This window comes from Nannobrachium achirus (assembly GCF_963921795.1).
Source record: "Nannobrachium achirus genome assembly, chromosome: 14".
Taxonomy (NCBI): domain Eukaryota; kingdom Metazoa; phylum Chordata; class Actinopteri; order Myctophiformes; family Myctophidae; genus Nannobrachium; species Nannobrachium achirus.
In genome coordinates this window covers 41193532-41212970 of record NC_137821.1, presented here as the reverse complement: position 1 = coordinate 41212970, position 19439 = coordinate 41193532, and the positions used below count along the sequence as shown (strand labels likewise).

General features: G+C 43.5%; 1 protein-coding gene across 1 annotated transcript in view; it reads left to right on the top strand.

Moving 5' to 3' along the window:
• rin1b (Ras and Rab interactor 1b) overlaps positions 1-19439 on the top strand; it is a gene marked incomplete at both ends in the record, with an annotated part of 90188 nt that overhangs the window by 64283 nt on the left and 6466 nt on the right. The window contains 3 exons of the mRNA XM_080741622.1: positions 5596-5916; positions 16435-16566; positions 17893-18065. Of these exons, the coding sequence (XP_080597748.1) occupies positions 5596-5916; positions 16435-16566; positions 17893-18065 (626 nt within the window). The remainder of the gene's footprint in view (positions 1-5595; positions 5917-16434; positions 16567-17892; positions 18066-19439) is intronic.

The following is a 19439-nucleotide window of genomic DNA, read 5'->3' as shown; positions in this document are numbered from 1 at the left end:
ATAAGTATAGTAACATACAAACCTGTGTGCGTGCACATGGAGTTATCCGTGTGTGTGTGTGTGTGTGTGTGCGCGCGCGTGCGTGTGTGTGTGTGTGTGTGTGCACGTGTGTGTGTTATGATAGATGGACTGCGCTTGCAGGAGATGAGGCTTCAGTGCAGCAGAGTGGTGGTCCACGGCGCAGAGCTCTGATTTATCTTGTGATGCGTCGGCGTCACATTTGCATTCTCGCTTTTTTATTTTTTCTCTCTCTCCCTCTCTCATCGTCTCCCCCATCGTTTATCATAAAAAGATATCACAGTCCCACGCTCACTTGAAGAGCAGCACGATTCAGGGCAGGGAGGGAGGGAGGGAGGGAGAGAGGGAGATGGAGGGAGGGATAGATTGATAGAGCAGAGGCTCTCAACCTGTGGGCCAGGCAAAACACTTGATAATATAGAATGCTTTTTGATTTATTGATTGATTGATTGATTGATAGATAGATTTTTTAAACTTTGTTTATTGAATTTTCATCAAAAGTTGGAACTGTGCAGATGCATAATAGCTGCCTCCATTGCAATCCATTACATATACAAAAATTGCCAATAAACATATTGAATTAACCTCCCAAAACGCACAACATACAAGGAATATTGATTTTATACAGGTTAAATAAAAGATTGATTTACGGTACTGATTTGATTGAATGCCTTAACACTTTGCAAAAAGTACAGAGGCACAGTTATACAATAATGCTAAAAGGATAACACACAAAAGAAAAGTTTCCATTGTGGTCCTGTGTGTTCAATTCATCAAGACATAATAAAGACTTACAGTATTGGTAGAAATCATCAATACTAAGAGCGGTAAAAGTATATTTACAGAAGAACAGGGCACAAAATGCTTATTGGCTTTTTTAATTTTTTTTACAACTTTGAAACATTAGTTTTCATTGTGATACCAGTAAACGGGAACTTAAAAGTATACTATGTGTTAGTTCCATTGATCCAAGCTATAACACAATAGATTGATTGATCAGTAAAATAAACATGCTCTGAAAACATATGCGGCCCACCCATCTGACCACTTCTTAACACATTCACCAGCAAAGACTTAGATCTACGCCATGTCCGTGTTTTCAGTGATTCGGCGGAAAACACGCTCTCCCGCAAACCATGAGTGATCCCAGGACTACACATCCCAGAATGCAACCGGACATGATGTCATCTCAAAATGTTTTCCCCCGCCCGCTTCAATGTTATCAGATTTATCCATTTAGATGAATCCATTTATCCCATGATTCTTTTCCCAGATTGATTGCGTTTTTTGGTCTAAACACCCTAAAGACCCTACCTAAAAAACGGATGATCGCGGATACGATGTTTCTATTCCGGGTCACAGAAAAGACCATAGTCCGCCTGGCCATGTGCTTTTTGTTTACATCCTGTCCACATGGTGTGTTCCTGTTGCCTGTGCAAATACGGTAAAAAGACTGAAAACCTGTGGCAGGGGCGGATGAATTAATTCATTAATACCTAGCAGTGACTGTATTACAGTAAGCGGGCTTGGATCCAGAGGAGTTTTGAGGGAGGAGAGTCCTTTGGGTGTGTGTGTGTGGGGGGGGGGGGGGGGGGGGGGGACAGAAGGGGAGGGGCATCTAGAAACGGCCTTGTTTGGAAAAGTTAATCTCAAACTGTAATCAGAATAATGTGAGTTTTTATTTATTTCAGATGTAATTGCAGTGGTGGAAGTGCATTTTACTTAGGTACTGTACTTAAGTACAATTTGAGGTACACAGGAACTTTACCTGTTTAGGTCTTTATATTTTGTCTGATTTATCTGATTACTTATGTATTGTGTTGCAGAGATAGGGAGAGAGAGAGAGAGAGAGAGAGAGAGAGAGAGAGAGAGAGAGGGTGCATCTGAGACTATAATGACAGCACAAAGCTCAGCATGATGAGATAGAGAGAGAAAGCCAAATTCGAGAGAGAAAGAGAGAGACATAATTAGGGTGAGAGATGAAAGGATGGCAGAGGTATAAAAACATAGCGAACGGAGTGCATGAATGATTGATCACGTCAGGAAAGCAGGGGGTGGAGGAGAGCCTGATAGGAGCAGAGGAGGAGGAGACGATGCTGGGTAGTGAAGGATGGAACGTTGACTAGAAGAGTGCACACTGGACACTTTTTACCTGCATGCTTTGTCACGACTGGCCTGTGTGTGTGAGCATGAGTGTGTGCGCATGAGTGTGTGTGCACGTGTGTGAGTGCCACAGTAGGCTACTATTAAATTCATTGAGTGCCTATCCCGGGTATACGCGCGATATATAAAAGGTTGCATAAAGCGCTGATCCCAGGTATACGCGCAATATATTCTGTAAAGTTGTTTGTTGCTTGGACAGGGTTCCCACGGTCATGAAATTCCTGGAAATATTTTGAAATTAGAAAAATATTTTTCCAGTACTGCAATGCAAATTGAACTAGAAGCAGTGCTCTTCCGAGCACAGGTCTCCACCAGGCCGTGCGTCCTGGTGGTGCTACTGTATAATAGGCCAATGTAAAAAGGGTGGCATATGTTCTTCACCTTAGATCTTTCATGGCAATCGGACGCTGCATGCATGATTTCAAGCATTGTGTTCCAAAAATGTGTTTTGCTAAAGTCTACCTGCTGGTGGCGCTATAACAGGACAATGTTAAAAAGGTAGCATTTGTTCCTTGACCTAGTGGGAATATGTGTGGCAAATGTCACGGTAATCGCAAGCAGGATGGAATATGAAATATCAGACGGATCGGACTTGATCACATGACTATAGAGATACTGTGTACCGATTTGCATGATTTTTGGATAAAATCTCAAGGAGTAATATCCAAAAATGTGTTTTACATAAGTCGGCCCAAAGGTGGCGCTATAAAAGCCTGATGTGAAAAATGCAGGGCAAAGGTTTATCCTTAGCCTCTAGGGAGTGCGCTTACAAAGTTTGAAACTGATCGGTGGAGTTATAGGTAAAACCACAAATCGGGCTGTTATAGCGCCACCATGAGGCTGATTAAAAAGAAATTAAGTGGCATTTCTTCCTCGGCCTAGTGGGAACGTGTGTGCGCGATTTCATGATAATTGCACTTTGCGTTTGTGATTTGAGGCATTTTGTTCAAAACGGCTCAATCCCACAAACTTTGGAAGCCAATCTTAGCCAATCAGGATGGAATATGCAAAATCCGTGTCGATCACATGACTGTCGAGATATTGCCTACCGATTTGTAGGATTTTTGGACAAAATCTGTAAGAGTAGTGCACAGAAATGTGTTTAGCAAACATCGGCCACTAGTTGGCGCTAGAAAAGGCCCATTTGAAAAATTTAGGGCAGAGGTTCTAGATTGGCATCCAGGGAATGTGTGTGCTCACTTTGGCAGCGACCGGGCCAACGGCGACTGAGATTTGGCGCTCACAAACTGCGAGGACGCACGGACGGACGGACGCACGGACGGACGGACGGACGCACGGACGCACGGACGGAGAGGAAAACATACTCTCCCCCATGCCTTCGGCTGGTGGAGACAATTAGGGTATAATCCTGACCCCCCCCCCCCCCACACACACACACACATGAATGCAGATGCAGTGCTTCCTCCAAGTCTGCGTCATATATGTGCTGCTACACAAAGGTTGCCCAATCCGTGAACCGGTGGTTTGGGAAGCCGTGTCACTCCCTCCCCCCAACACAAACATACACACAAACTGATTCAGTGCACCCTCAAACGACCCATGGACTGACAGACATATACAGACATCCTCGACAACAAGACAGTTCGACCGGATTCCCGCTCGGCACAAACCATCCCCAGGTCATCTGTGACACACACTCCAAGTCTCAAGTCATTCAGCCGCACAGTTTCTGGAATTTATAGATAGATATGAGAGCACTGTGCCCACTAGGGTACACGCATGCACACACACACTTGCGCACTCACAACTACCCACATGTACACAGAGGTACAGTACACATTTGAGATTCACAGCGAACATGATTTTTATGTGAGCTACTCATCAACCTTCTTCATCGGGTAATGGTTTGCTTCCGTTTTGCTAAGAGATATCTTGAATAGTTATGCAATTATATTAATTTATGAGTGAATTCAATGTTCCCATTGACTTTAATGGGAAGATGAAAAAAGACGACGAAGTTTGGCACACTACTCGCACAGTTTTAAATTGAAATGTTATAATTTTTATTAAGGCATATACTGTAAGACCTACTGTATTAGCCAGGGATCTTATAAAGACATCTACGTGTGCAGGAGCGGTCCCGAATGTTCTGAAGGTGATATGCTGTATTCAGCAGTGACTGAGACAACAAGCTGAAAAACAAAGCAATGTGACAAATGTGTACAGTAAGTGAACACACGAATGTGTGTCTGTGCAATTGTTTGCGGCCCTCATCAAGTACGTTTCGCACGATAATGTGTCCCTCAACCTGTATGATGTAGTGTGTAGCACCTATCGCTCACCTCTCAGTAAAGTAGAGGTAGAGGCCCGGCCCGGCCTGACTAATTAGCATACATCTTAGGACCTACCAGGCCTGAAAACGTCGGGTCGGGTAGGGTTGGGTTCGGGCCGAATTTGAGAACTCTACAGTGAATGCCATATTCATGAAAAGCTGTTTCAAACCTCATTTTAATATCCTGTTCCAAATATCCCTCTAGACTGAATATTGTGAATATTTCCATGGAAACAAAACTTAAGCTGCCTGTGGGGGAAATAAAATGCCTTCTGCTATTATCAGCACGTCCCACATCTTGGCCATCGTAGAATTATTCTCATTATTGGCACATGGGCTCAGACAGATTTGAACCTACATGGGATGTGGCATTTATTTACGAGTGTCCATGACAACTGCAGTACCGACGGGCATGCAAACACACTCAATCCCATCACGCTTGAAAGCTATATTTCCCTTTTATCTTTCAACAAATTACCTCTGAGTCTGACTGGAATGCCATTTTGAATATAATACTAGATTTTCAGGGCTTTGCCACCTGAAAATGTAGTTTACGTTTTTGAAGCCCACTCTCGGTCCACCTACAAGGCAATTTTAGCACATTAAGACCTGACCCGAAATATGCCAATTCTCCATATGTGTTTGTGGGAATGGAAAGATAAATGTCTCTCTCTCTCTCTCTGTCTCTCTCTCTCTCTCTCTCTCTCTCTCTCTCCCTCTCTCTCTCTCTCTCTGTCTCTTGTAATTTGAGCTGCTGCTACTGTATGTAAATTGTCTTTTCTGGCATTTTAACCGACTTGTGTTTGAAGTCTGGTCGGGCGTGCGGTTTACGAGAACTACAGATGGACACACATGGACTGTGTGTGTGTGTGTGTGTGTGTGTGTGTGTGTGTGTGTGTGTGTGTGTGTGTGTGTGTGTTTGTGTAGTACACATTGTCTGTCTGTCTGTCTGCCTGCCTGCCTGCCTGCCTGTCTGTCTGTCTGTCTGTCTGCGTGCATGTGTGTGGTGTGTGTGTCGTGTGATACACAATTCTGTATGTCTATCTATCATATATGTCCCATACACATGTGTATATACAATAGATAAATGTTGTCTCTCATCCCTCCACGTCTCCCTGCAGACCTGGCCCTGGAGAGAGCAATGTTCAGCTGCGTGCTCAGGCCCCTCAAGTCTCCTCTCAGCCAGGCTCTGGCGGCCTTGCACCACCAGGACGGCTCCACCCAGAGGCTCACGCAGAGCCTGCTCCGCCACAGGGGGGCGGGGGGGGATGCGGTGGCCGCGGAGCGGCTGGGCGTGCGGACGGGCGTCCCCGACGGCCGCCAGGTGGAGAGGGCGAGGCAGAAGCTGGCACTGATGCAGCGGACCCACTCGCCCATCGACAAGGTGCTCCTGCTGCTGCAGCTCTGCAAGTGTGTCCACAGCGCCACGGGGTTCTCGCGAGGTAAGTGGCCGTATGTGTGCGTGCCTGGTCAAATATTGTAGAAAAGCAACCTAAAAGTAATGTTTGATTATAATTCCCTGAAAATATCAAACTCTGTGTTCAATCCTTTGTTGGAGAAACCTTATTTTTTTATTAAGACAATGGATTAATTTGTGGTGTGGTCACTGGTCAGACAATTAAACAATTAAAAGTCAACGGGACCACAGTGCAGTGTTGTACCCAAACGCGTTCAAAGAACGATCGTTCATGAACACGTTCATATTTTGGGCGAACGTGAACTGAACGTAATTGTTTTCGCTTGATGAACGATATTGTCGAACGCGGTCATTCTGACGCCCGTGAACGGCGTTCACGAGTCCAGACATGCTCCACCAGACCTAGGTGTTCAGGGTTAGGGTCCTGCCTAAAGTCCACCAGCAGCTCCTTTGTCTTACTGGGGTTTAGGTCCAGGTAGTTATTTTTGCACCACTCCGCAAACCTGTCCATTTCCCTGATAATAAGGTCATTGGAGTTTGTGGAATCAATGATGACCGTGTCATCCGAATACTTTATGAGCAGTAGCTCGGGGTCTGAGCTGCTGCAATCATCCGTATACAGGGTGAACAGTACTGGTGAGATAACAGAACCTTGTGGTGCCCCGGTGGAGATGGTTCTGTTGGAGCTGTAGCTACTGTTAAATCTGACAGTCTGTTGTCGGTCTGTGAGAAAGGAGAGAATCAGCAGAATGAGGTGGGAGTTGACATTCATCTGAAGAAGTTTCTGTCCCATGAGATGTGGTTGAACGGTGTTAAATGCACTTGAGAAATCCACAAATACCATCCTGACAAAGGACTTGGGAGTCTCCAGCTGTGCATAGGTGTGACGCAGCAGGGTTATCACTGCATCATCCGTGCCCCTCTGCTGCTTGTATGCAAATTGGAGTGGGTCTGTGAACCCACTGACCTCCCTCTGTAGCTGTGGTAGAATGAGCCTTTCAAAGCTCTTCATTACCAGAGATGTTAAGGCTACAGGGCGGTAGTCGTTATTGCAGGTTGGGTTGCTTTTCTTAGGGACTGGGCAAATGATGGAGGACTTCCATATGGTTGGTATGGAGTGTTCAGACAAGGAACGGTTAAAGAGAAGACCTCGGCCAGCTGCTCATGACAGACCTTCAGCAGGCGCCCACTGATCTTGTCAGGACCTGGGGCCTTATAGGGGTTTGTTCTCTTAAACACCCTATCCACCTCCCCTGGGTGGAACTCCAGGTTGGTGTCAGTCGCTGCATTACGCAGGAGATTGGTGGTCAGCTCCTCCCTCTCCTGAGTGAAGGTGTGTGTGTCAAACCTGCAGTAGAAGCTGTTCAGGTTCTCTGCGAACTCCACACATTCCTCCTTTCTCAAGTGGGATGGGGGTCTGTTGTTCTCCAGGCCAGAGAGTGTCTTGACACCTTTCCAGGCATCTCTGGCTTTGCCCTCCAGGAAGAGCCTTTCCATCTTCTCCTTGTATCCCCTTTTTGCCTCCTTTATTTCTTTATTTAGCCTTGCCTGAATCACTTTTGCCTCAATCCTATTACCAGAGGTGTAAGCAATTTTTTTCAGATTAAGTGTGTTTTTTAGCTTTTTTGTGATCCAGGGTTTATTGTTTGAAAAGACTTTGACTGTCTTTTTTGGAATAATCATATCTTCACAGAAAAGAATGTAGTCAGTAATGACCTCAGTAGCCTCCTCTAGACTGTTCCCCTCTGTGAACGTGTCCCAGTCAGTGCAGTCATAGCAGGCCTGTAGGGTCTCACTAGCCTCCTCATTCCATTGCTGCACCTGCCTTTTTACAGCTCCCTCTCTCTGTAATGTAGTACGGTAGGCGGGGACTAAATGAATGGCATTATGGTCAGAAGAACTTATATATATATATATATATAGCATGCATATATATATAGACCTATATATATATATATATATATATAGACCTATATATATATATATATATATATATATATATATATATATATATATAGACCTATATATTAGGCCTGGGACGAAATATCGATATGGCGATATATCGCGGTATTACCTCCCGCGATAATTATCGATAAATTGCCGGCAAATATCGACTTTTCATAACACCAGGGATTTCCCATTTAACCTACTGTAATGGTGCAGTAATATGGTGCATTACCGCCAGCCGCCTGCACTGTTTGTAGTGGGGGCGCTAGTGAGATAAATGAGACAGTAGTGGCAGTATTATGCACATGTGAGGAAGAGAGTGTGAAAGTTACGTTGTTGTTCAGAATCAGACCAGAGTCCAGACGCAGACTGTCAGCTGCGCTCTCTCTCCATCAGAGGGGCAGAGAGGAGGAATGGAGAGGAGGATACATTCAATTTACAACAAGGTGAAGTTACTTTGAGCAACACAACTCTGTTTGTGTTTAGTCAGTGGACACACACATAGGCTCTGTACTGTACACATGCAGCCACCATTACAATACACAAATGCACAATATACACAGCCACGTTAATATAATGAATGGAAGTGATACAGACACACACGCACCGCACACTCAAACACAATGATGTTCCCCCTTTGCCTCGATCTCCCTCATATTATTGCAGGGGTCTTCAACAGGGGGTCCGCGACCCCCAGGGGGTCCGCGGAGGTACTGCAGGGGGTCCGCGAAATTATTGGTTAAAAAAGAAAGAAAAAAAAAAAAAAAGATTTCAAAAAATGTTTTTTTTTTTTTTTTTTTTTTACATTTATGTAAAAAAATAAATCATGATTCTATCCATTTTGAATAGCTTGAATACATGATTACTATGCAATTGACAGATTGTTGATATTATTGACATTGGTTCTCAGTTAAGAAGTAGTATGTTTAGAAATGGTAGTGGTACGGCCCACCCTGCTCGCTGTAACTTGTACATGTTTAAAATAAAAAATATGTCGTAGCCCCGACCCCCCCACCCTACGAGGTGGTAGGGGGTCCCTGCTCCATCTCCCCATCAGTTTGGGGGTCCCCGGCCTGAAAACGTTGAAGACCCCTGTATTATTGTATTTATTCATACATCCTCACCACTGATATGGATTTAACTTCATTGTATTTTATTGTATTATTATCAAAGCAATAAGAACATGAAACAAATTGGTTACTTGCACTCTCACTATTGAGAAATCATTTTTCCTCCTGTAAATGTATTTTGCACAATATAGCCTATTTTAGAGGTTATTTTAAAGGTTCCAGTCAGTGTTTTTGCTGTTAAGACAAGAGGAGGCACTTTGCATGCATGCACATTTTTTACATGTGTCAATCTTATTTTAGGCTGTGTGTTTCTTGACAATTAGGCTACATTTCACTAAATGCTTTTTAGTTATGGATTGATTAGTTAGTAGGCCTATACCCATTGTTGTGCTGGACAGACAAATTGTGGGCAGGTTACAAAGTTGCAGTGTTTGTTGTTTGAGGAGGCAAGATTAATTTACTTATCAGCCAATTTATAAAATAATCTTGTAAGATTAATGGAATACATGTATAATTCCAGAGTTTTGCCTTTTATGGTTATTTTTCATTTTCAGTTACAAATATCGTGATATATCGTTGATGACATTTCTTGCAATATATCGAATATCGCAATATATCGAATATCGTGATATTATTGTTATCAAGAGCCTAATATCGTGATAGATATCGTATCGTGAGATAGCAATATCGTCCCACCCCTACTATATATATATATATATATATATATATATATATATATATTATTATTTTTTTCTTTTTTGAATAGCCAAAAGTATAAAAAAAATATGGTTAAAAAAAGAACGAAAAAGAACTAAGTTTGGGGAACCATGAACTTTAGTTCAAAATATAGAATTATGAACTTGAAATGAACTAGTTCATTTTAGAAGTTCTGAACTTGAACTTGAACTAGTTCGTTTTGAAAGTGAACTTTCCCAACACTGCCACAGTGATACATGTAGCTAACAGCTCTGTTCAGAAGGATTTATTTGCTGCAAAAACAAAGGATGGCAGAACTGGACGAGTAAAGCTTATTATCATTGGGAGAAAGTACTGCGAGTATGTTGTTTGTGTTTGGTTCAGTTAATTACAGTAGCAAGTCTAGCAACCCAAACCAGTCTGATGATTGGCACTCAGGCAGCACCTGGAATGAACCACACTCACTGACAGACAGACTGACACACACACGCACGCACACGCACACACACACACACACACACACACACACACACACTCTACTGCCACACTTCCACAGACACGCTTCTGCCACATGTAACAATATCTATAATGACACTCCACAATCATAATCCATGGAAACCCTTGATCTACAGCCTGGGGGTCCACGATCGCCATCAGACCTCCAGCTTGTGATCAGCCTCTGATCAAAGTTAGGAGCCCTGGCATCAAACTATAGTTGTGACCCTGCATTCCTTTAAACTCTGTCATGTGCTTTATCATTATCTAATGACTCATCATGTACTGTACGTACACGTACTGGTAGTTTCTTTGTCACAACCGTGCAACCATGCAATACTTTCTCTGATAGATAGAAAATGTCTCATCAAGATGTCACCAACTATCGAAACGACCTCTGACCCAATGAAACGAAACGTGTGTGTGTGTGTGTGTGTGTGTGTGTGTGTGTGTGTGTGTGTGTGTGTGTGTGTGTGTGTGTGTGTGTGTGTGTGTGTGTGTGTGTGTGTGTGTGTGTGTGTGTGTGTGTGTGTGTGTGTGTGTGTGTGTGTGTGTGTGTGTGTGTGTGTGTGCGTGAGACATTCCTGTTGTTTATTTCCTTGTTCAGTCACTCAGCCTTTTTCCTCAGACTGAGACTCGCTCGTCAGTCAGAGACTGAGACATGACACAAGAAACAAACCGGGAGGCAAATATAAATCAATAAATCGATCAATTAATAGACGGACGAATCATTTAAACAACCTGGCAGACCGACAGACTGTTATCTGATACAATCTCCACTGAGGTAAGAACAGAAAGAAATAAAAAAAGAGCTAAAATTATTACTTTTATGACTACTATGTCACCACTACCAATATAACAACTATTACTACTACTAACTACTTCTACCTACTAGTGATACTCATAATGTTATTGTTGTTATTCCAGAGCAGGTGTGTGACCGGCAGACAAAATGGCTTCCCGTTTGACTGTTCAGGAAGAGGATCTGATCTGTCCTGTGTGTCATGACATCTTTAAACATCCCGTTGTGCTGTCCTGTGGCCACAGCTTCTGCAAAGACTGTCTGCAGAAATGGTGGACGAAAACACCAACAAAAAAATGTCCTGTTTGTCAGAGAAGATCCTCCAAAGACTTTCCTCCTAACTTTGTGCTGATGAAACTGTGTCAGAACCTCTTTGAGGAGAAAGGCCGGAGCTCCTCATCGGTGAGCTCTGAGGTCCTCTGCACCGCACACAGTGAGGAGAAAGGCCCAAGCTCCTCGTCGGTGAGCTCTGATGTCCTCTGCACCGCACACAGTGAGGAGAAAGGCCCGAGCTCCTCGTCGGTGAGCTCCGAGGTCCTCTGCACCACACACGGTGAGAAGCTCGAGCTCTTCTGTCTGGACGACCAACAGCCGGTGTGTGTTGTGTGTCACGATTCAGAAAATCACACCGGACACAAGTTCTTACCAGTGGACAAAGCTTATGCAGCTTGCAAACAGAAGGTCCAGGAATCACTGGAGCCTTTAAAGGAGGTCCTTGATAAAGTTAAAACAGTTTACGGCAAAACAGAAAATCCCATCAAGGTTCAGGCCAGGAACACAGAGACTCAGATTAAGGAACACTTTCAGAATCTTCGTCGGTTCCTACAGGAGGAAGAGGAGGCCAGGATGGCCGATCTGCAGGAGGAAGAGGCTCAGAAGAGTCAGGAGATGAAGGAGGGTCTGAGCAGAGAAATGGAAACCCTCTACAATGCAATCCAAGCTGCTGAGGACCAGCTGAGAGCCCACGACCAAGTCTCATTCCTGCAGAACTACAAGACCACGATGGAGGGAGTCCAGCTCACCCTGCAGGACCCACCGCCGCTCTCAGGAGCACTGATAGACGAGGCCAAACACCTGAAGAACCTGACCTTCAGAGTCTGGGAAAAGATGAAGGACATTGTCTCCTACACTCCTGTCATCCTGGACCCCAACACTGCTCATCCATGTCTCATGGTGTCTGGTGATCTGACCAGTGTGAGACTTGGAAAAGAGGAACAGCAGCTTCCTGACAACCCAGAGCGGTTTGTCAGCTGGCCTCGTGTCGTGGGTTCTGAGGGCTTTAACTCAGGGTCCCACAGCTGGGATGTTGAGGTTGGAGACAATGAAAGCTGGGAAATAGGTGTTTGTGTGGAGTCTCACCAGAGGAAGAAAGACGGAGGGAATGGACACTGGTTTATAGAGTTCTTTAAGGGTGAATACAAAGCAGTCTCTTCATTAGGGCCTGATGATGATGCTGATGATGATGGTGCTGATGAGAGGACTCTTCTCTCAGTGAATCAGAAACCCTGGAGGATCAGAGTCCAGCTGGACTGGGACAGAGGACAGCTGTCCTTCTCTGATCCTGATTCTAACACACACCTACACACCTTCACACACACCTTCACTGAGAGGCTGTTTCCATACTTTTTTAATGCCCAGTATGATGGTCCATCTCTGAAGATGTTACCAGGGAAGATCTGTGTCACTCTGGAAAACCACAGTTAGAACATCTGGCGTCCAATAAAAGACCTACAGAATATATTGATCTGGTATTGATGAGAGGATCTCCATGGTAATCAGAAGGGATTAGTTTGTGGCAGATTATTATTTAGGGGCCTAGCCCAAAGGGCAAAGCCCCGATTTTGTTTATACATTTTATTATTATTATTCCTCTGTTTTATGAATAATCGCGTTTTATCTCTACGTTGCTGTCGGCTGTAAGGACACATGAGAAGAGCAGTGTTGGGTATCGTTACATTTTGAAGTAACTTGTTAGGTTGCCGTGGCGTTGTTATGGCGGTTCTACCGGAGTTAAATGGCCGGGTCCGAATCCACCGTTGTCCGCCGCCGTCCAGATACTGTGGGTGGTATCCACACAATCCGATGATGTAGCTCCACTTTAATACCGTGACGACGCAGACTTTTACACACGGTCAACTAAAGGCACGGACGCTACTAATATCTCCCCGTTGGGAGGAAGGATCAACACGTATATTACAGACGGACGCAGCAGCTTCTGTCGTTGTTTCATGGGACACACGGAGCACCAGAAATCCAGAACAATGAGTGATTTCCTGGTTTCAAGTTGACGCGCGTTGCGGAGTGATTGGCTGACTGGAGTAACTTGTGAATGGCAGTATACGTTTTGTGAATGAAGTGACGGGAGAATTACGTTGCATCAGGGGGGGACCGCCTTTGTGGCAACAGAAAGAACAGGTAATTAAGTGTCTTAAATACTTAATTAACGCCGTTATTTTTTGGGAAATGTAACTGGTAACGATCCTACTAAATTGCAGAAGTAACTCGTTAAGTTAATCCGTTACAGCAAAACCTAACGGTGCTACGTAACGTTGTTAGTTATAGCGCCGTTACACCCAACACTGGAGAAGAGTGAGGACACTGTAAGATTCAGGGCTTAACTCCGCCCACTTTCAGTGCCATCTTTCTTGTTAAGTCTTTGACGCATCAAGACTGCAGTCTGCAGTTCTACTTGTTTAGCAAGCAACACATACTTGTGACTGTGGTGTGTAGACAGTGTATCTTCCATCTCTATTCTGTCTTCGTCTAGCAATGGGATGTAACTGCTGCATTGTGGGATGCAATGTCAACGATTCAGACGGAGTTAGAATGTTCCACATTTCCAACTTGGAAGCAATTCCGTGGAGATCAAATGAAGGAGATAACAAAGAAACGTCATGCTTTTGAGTCATTGTTGTGAATTACCTTGTGGTTTTAATAAATGTTTTTGCATCCTTCCACAATCGTCTTCTTATATTGCATGCATGAGGGGAAATTACTTCAATTATGATACATTTTTTATGTAAACTATACTGTTATTACTGAATCTCAACTTATAACAAAAATGAAGTGGCAGTGTAACAAGTTTGCACTGTGAGTTTGTAGGTTGGCTATTTTCAAATAGCCAGCCAATCCTGCATGCACTTTGTTATTGTTATTTGCAAATATTCAGCATTACAAAAAGGTTACGTGTGGCCACACCCTGGTACTTTGGCCCTCATCAAATAGTTGACTGACAAAGGAATGCCATGAACAGGTGATGAGTGTGGTATTCAGCATCAGAATGCCTGGTTGCTACTTCACGCTTCGTCAGTTGCAGCCCTGCGCATTTCAATTTGACAATCTAGTATTAAGGGGACATTACATATTTAACTAGCCTACAAGTGACACTGTGTCTCTGTACCACTATTAATTGAACAATAACACTCAAAACACAATGGTTAAAATACAATAAACAGCCAACTAAAAGTAGGGAGCGTGAGAGTGTTCATATGGATCAAATCCATCCAGTTGAGTCGTTTTTACCAGGTAGCGTGCCTTTGCGTCAGCGTTCAGCTTATCTACCCTACAGTATTATCTCTCCCACGCTATGCCCGATACATCTTCTGTCTACAACCAGTGAACTGTCATTGTTGTTCTCCAGTGCTCACTTCCTTTCACAAACATTGGCAAATTGGCGCCATAGCACTCAATTGAAAATCCAAACTTTGAACAGGTATAGCTCATGCCCTGTTTGACCTACAGCCATGAAACTTCATTACACATGCATGTGCATCTCCTCATGCCGAACAATTTTAACGCTGTGACTTTTGACCTCTGACCATATATCGCCCACCATTTGAATTATATGAAAAGTTTTCGCACAATGTGCACAAAACTTTTTACACATGAACTTTGGACCAATATCTAAAAGCGGTCTTGGAGAGAGGTTTGTATGTGAATGAATAAAATTGTTATAAGCCAATGAATTTGCGGTTTTATGAAAATTATTCTTCTGCACCTAACATATACAGTACATGCAAAGTCACATTTTCATGAAACTTTTCTGTATGTTAGAGGGTTAGTCCAAATATCACTGAAACCAATCTTACTTTAATTGGCCAAAAGGGGGGGGGGGGGGGGGGCTATAGCAATCGTTTGAAAACTTTAAACGGGCATAAATCAGGCTTCATTTGGCCTACAGCGATGCAACTTGCTTACACACATGCCTTGACTCAAGAGGAGGAATACATCTGCCTCTTTGTCCAGTAAGCCTACCCTAGCTGCTGACAATTCCCTGAAAAGACGTGCTGTGATTGGCCAGTTGTCACTTTGAGTGGTCCTTTGCGCACTTCCGCCCTTCTGTTTCTACAGGTTGCTCCAATGAACTTCAGCGGCGAATGAGGTACCTAGCTTTTTATATCTGTGCTCTGTACCTCCATAAAATCTGAGCTGGCTGTGTGACATCACTGGTCCTGTGAACCTATCACGGTCCATTATGCAAATTAGCCACTTGCTTAACACCTGAAATCACTTTGCGGTGATGAGCAGCAGTGCCGGATGTGCTGCTAGACCTGTGTTATTTGCTTAAATGAATATTCATAGAGACCAAATTTGTCAATGAGGGAGAAAGAGTGCCTGTGCTTTTTTTAAATGCTGTGGTTCTGTAGGAGGCTATAGCCTTCAGTAATAATAATATTTCATTTGAAGTGCACTTTACATTTGAAACAAATCTCAAAGTGCTACATGGGTAAAAACATATGCATAACAACTCACAAGATAAAAGTGTGTGTGTGTGTGTGTGTGTGTGTGTGTGTGTGTGTGTGTGTGTGTGTGTGTGTGTGTGTGTGTGTGTGTGTGTGTGTGTGTGTGTGTGTGTGTGTGTGTGTGTGTGTGTGTGTGTGTGTGTGTGTGTGTGTGTGTGTGTGTGTGTGTGTGTGTGTGTGTGTGTGTGTGTGTGTGTGTGTCGTCCGAGACAGTTTGCCATCCTGGCCCCCAAGCTGTGGAATAAACTCCCTGTCGCACTTAGAACAACGGACTCACTGGCTAGCTTTCGCCATGGACTGAAGACTCACCTTTTGAGACTCCACCTAAACCCATACTGAAACACTCAATGACCATACAGGAAGCTAGTTAGCATTTGTTTTATAGGTTTTTAGAATCCTTTTTCCTTTACTGATTATATTGTTTTTTATAGATTGATATTCAAATGCATTTGTTATATTGTTGTTGATGTTCTGACATGTTATCTTGTTTATTATAGTGATGTATTACCTGCTTATTGTAAGTCGCTTTGGATTAAAAGTGTCTGCTAAATGCCTAAACTGTAAACTGTAAACTGTGTGTGTGTGTACACCGTCAATTTAATTTGGCTGTTCGGTGCCACCGAGATTTTGTGACTCCCCAAACCAAACCGAAATAAATTCATCTCTAAAAAAATCAGCTCTAAAAGTGGAGTATGCATCGGCCCCAAGAAGAATAAAACCCTAACCCTAACCCAACATACATACAGTAGGTTTTATATATAGATTTTCTCTTTCTTTCTTTTCCCCCCCAGGACAGGAAAGGAGCTGGGAGGACCTCCTGCCGTCGCTGTCCTATGTGATGGTGCAGTGCAACAGTCCTCACGTTCTGCTGGAGGTGGAGTACATGATGGAGCTGCTGGAGCCATCCTGGCTCTGTGGAGAAGGTGGGTCCCAGTGCAACGTCCCTCAGGGCTCCAAGCCTAGTGTCTTTTCTCTTTTATGTTATTGTGGGGAGAGCTTTTGGTTTTGTGGAGAACGGGGACGTGCAGAGAATGCTAGAGAGGCAGGGGCTGAAATTTCTAAAAGGGAAATTTTGAAAATAGCAGACCTCCAAGCTCACAGCGTTGTGAGCTTGGAGGTCGGCTATTTTTGGCGCTTGATACCACACTGAACTAATATCAAGTCAATAGGCCTACTGGAGATGTGGCGGACGGAATGGATTTCTACACAGAGAGGGCAATTCTTTCAACATACTGTAAGATGCTGCATTCAAGTTCAGGAGAGTTTGGACAAGGCAATTCTCTTGAATGCTGCCTTCAGGTATGGCATGGAAAGAGGGCATTTGCCTTACTTTCACTACAGTATAAACTGCATTCATGGTCTGGAGAAGTGTGGCTGTGTGGAGAAGGTACAATTTACATTTGGTTGCTGTCGGGCAGAGATATTGGGGTTTGGGCTGAAATAAAGCAACGTTGTCCTTTAGCTGCTCCTGGTCCAGTATTGTGTGTATCTTAATTGTCTTACAGCATGTGTCCTTTTCTAGTCATCCATCACGCTGTACTGGAAGCAGTTTCCACTTGCTCTGGTCGTCATGTACCAATAGAGACGTTAAACGGATCTAATCTAATCTAATCAATTCTAATCAAATCTTGCTGTTGTAAATAGCATAAATTCCAACCAATTATGGACTCGGACTCGATAAACATAAATTAGGTTGAGCAATAACTGCATGTATGTTTGTTTGTTTGTTTTCTTTGTTTTTACAATTTAAATGGGTGTACCTGCATATTTTTATGTCTGGATTTTTTTTATGTCTTATCTTGTTAATATTGTGTAACAGAGGAGACTTGTGGGTAATTTTCCTTTACTGCAGGGGTCTTCAACAGGGGCTCCGGGACCCCTAGGGGGGCCCTCAGAGTTACTAAAAAGGGGGGACGCCTCACAGCGTGAGGCACTGTAAGCTTGTAGATCGGCTATTTCTGGCAAAGAGGTTTGTAGAGGGAAAAGAAGAGCAGATTAAAGTATTTGACAGTTCAAGTGGTTAAATGTCTGAAAATACACATTACTCCAACAGGATCCAAGTCTAAGCTGTTTTAAGAAATCTATGAACAGTTTTAATCTGCAACACAATTTTATACAATATGTAGTGGGGGTCCCTGCTTTATCTCTCTCTCAGCTAAGGGGTCCCTGGCCTGAAAACGTTGAAACCCCGCTTTACTGTTACTGTGTTTTTGAAGCCAGTTGTGTTGCTTTTTCCATGGTGTGTCCAGGCGGCTACTACCTGACCAGTGTGTACGCCAGCCTCTGCCTGATCCAGAGCATGGAGGGTGAGCAGCAGCCTTCCCCGGGTGCTCTGAACCCACAGGCCCAGGAGGCACTGAGGGAGTGGGGCCGCAGGAGAGGACGAGAGGCCCAGAGGCACAGGGACAACCAGCACAGTCAGGTATCTTCAGTGACTCCTCAACTACGGTGGATAGTGTGTTTAAGGGGGCGTCTTCTCTGCAGCTACGGTATTTCTCTTTATGACAACAGGAGGCGGTCCATTGATCTTATGAACTTGTTTTTTTCCACACCCACTCCATCCTTTCTTTCCTTACCAAACAACCCACTAATGTTTATATGAATGAATGAATGAATGAATGAACATTTATGAGTCATTGCCACCATTTTGTATATAATAATAATAATAATATGTTTTGTTTTAGAAAAAAGCTATTTGATTAGACCAGATGTGGTAAACCCCTCCCAACAGCTTACAGCAAGCAGCACTACTAGTCATTATCATTCAGCTACTAGATGCTCATTTTCACTCAGATTCAGAATTGAAAAATATAAGCCATGACAACCATGACAACAAACAAACATACTGTACAGGTCAGAGAGGACAGTACATTACATTATTCATATTAATAGTTATTCATAGCACCAGATAGAAAGCCTGCAGTGCTTGTTTGTCCTACAGAATGTCTGGGGTTGAATAGCTGCTGTGGATGAATACAAGAACACTTGCCCCAAAATACGTTCGCCCTGGGTCAAATGTGACGACCTCAGTAAAACTATGCCTAAACCTAACCTTATTCCCAAACTTGACCTCAGTAAAACTATGCCTAAACCTAACCTTATTCCCAAACTTGACCTCAGTAAAACTATGCCTAAACCTAACCTTATTCCAAAATGTAACCTCTGTAAAACTATGCCTAAACCTAAACTTATTCCTAAACGTAATCTCAGTAAAACTATGCCTAAACCTAAATGTATTACTAACCGTAATCTCAGTAAAACTAATTTAAGAATACAAGAACTGCTGGGTGCGAGCGCGCTGTGGAAATAAATGTGGGTGAGTGTGTTTTGGGGCGGGTGTTCCAGTTACCATGGGGATGATGATGATGAGGATGATGATGATGATGATGATGATGATGACATGGGGCTTCTGGGATGGTTCAGGTCCCGGTCCTCTCACTCTGTATTGCAGGGGTTTTCAATGTAGGTGACGGGGCACCCTGGGGTGCCGCGATGGCAGTCCAGGGGTGCCTCGAGATAATTTGATAATATTTGGAATTTATTTGGACACTTAAAAAAATATTTGGTACAAAATTATTTTCAGCCAGTTCTAACCAAAATGGCTATTATCTCAACGTTTTCCTCGTAACATAATCACTAAAATATCATCACTGTCGGACAGAAACCTCGTATCTCCAAGTTTCAAATGTGTACGTCTTTTGGTAAAGCAAAGCCCTGCTTCATCATACAAGACTGTCACTATTGTATAGATGATAAATACAAAACGAACGGTTTTGGACATACAACGATATGCTAT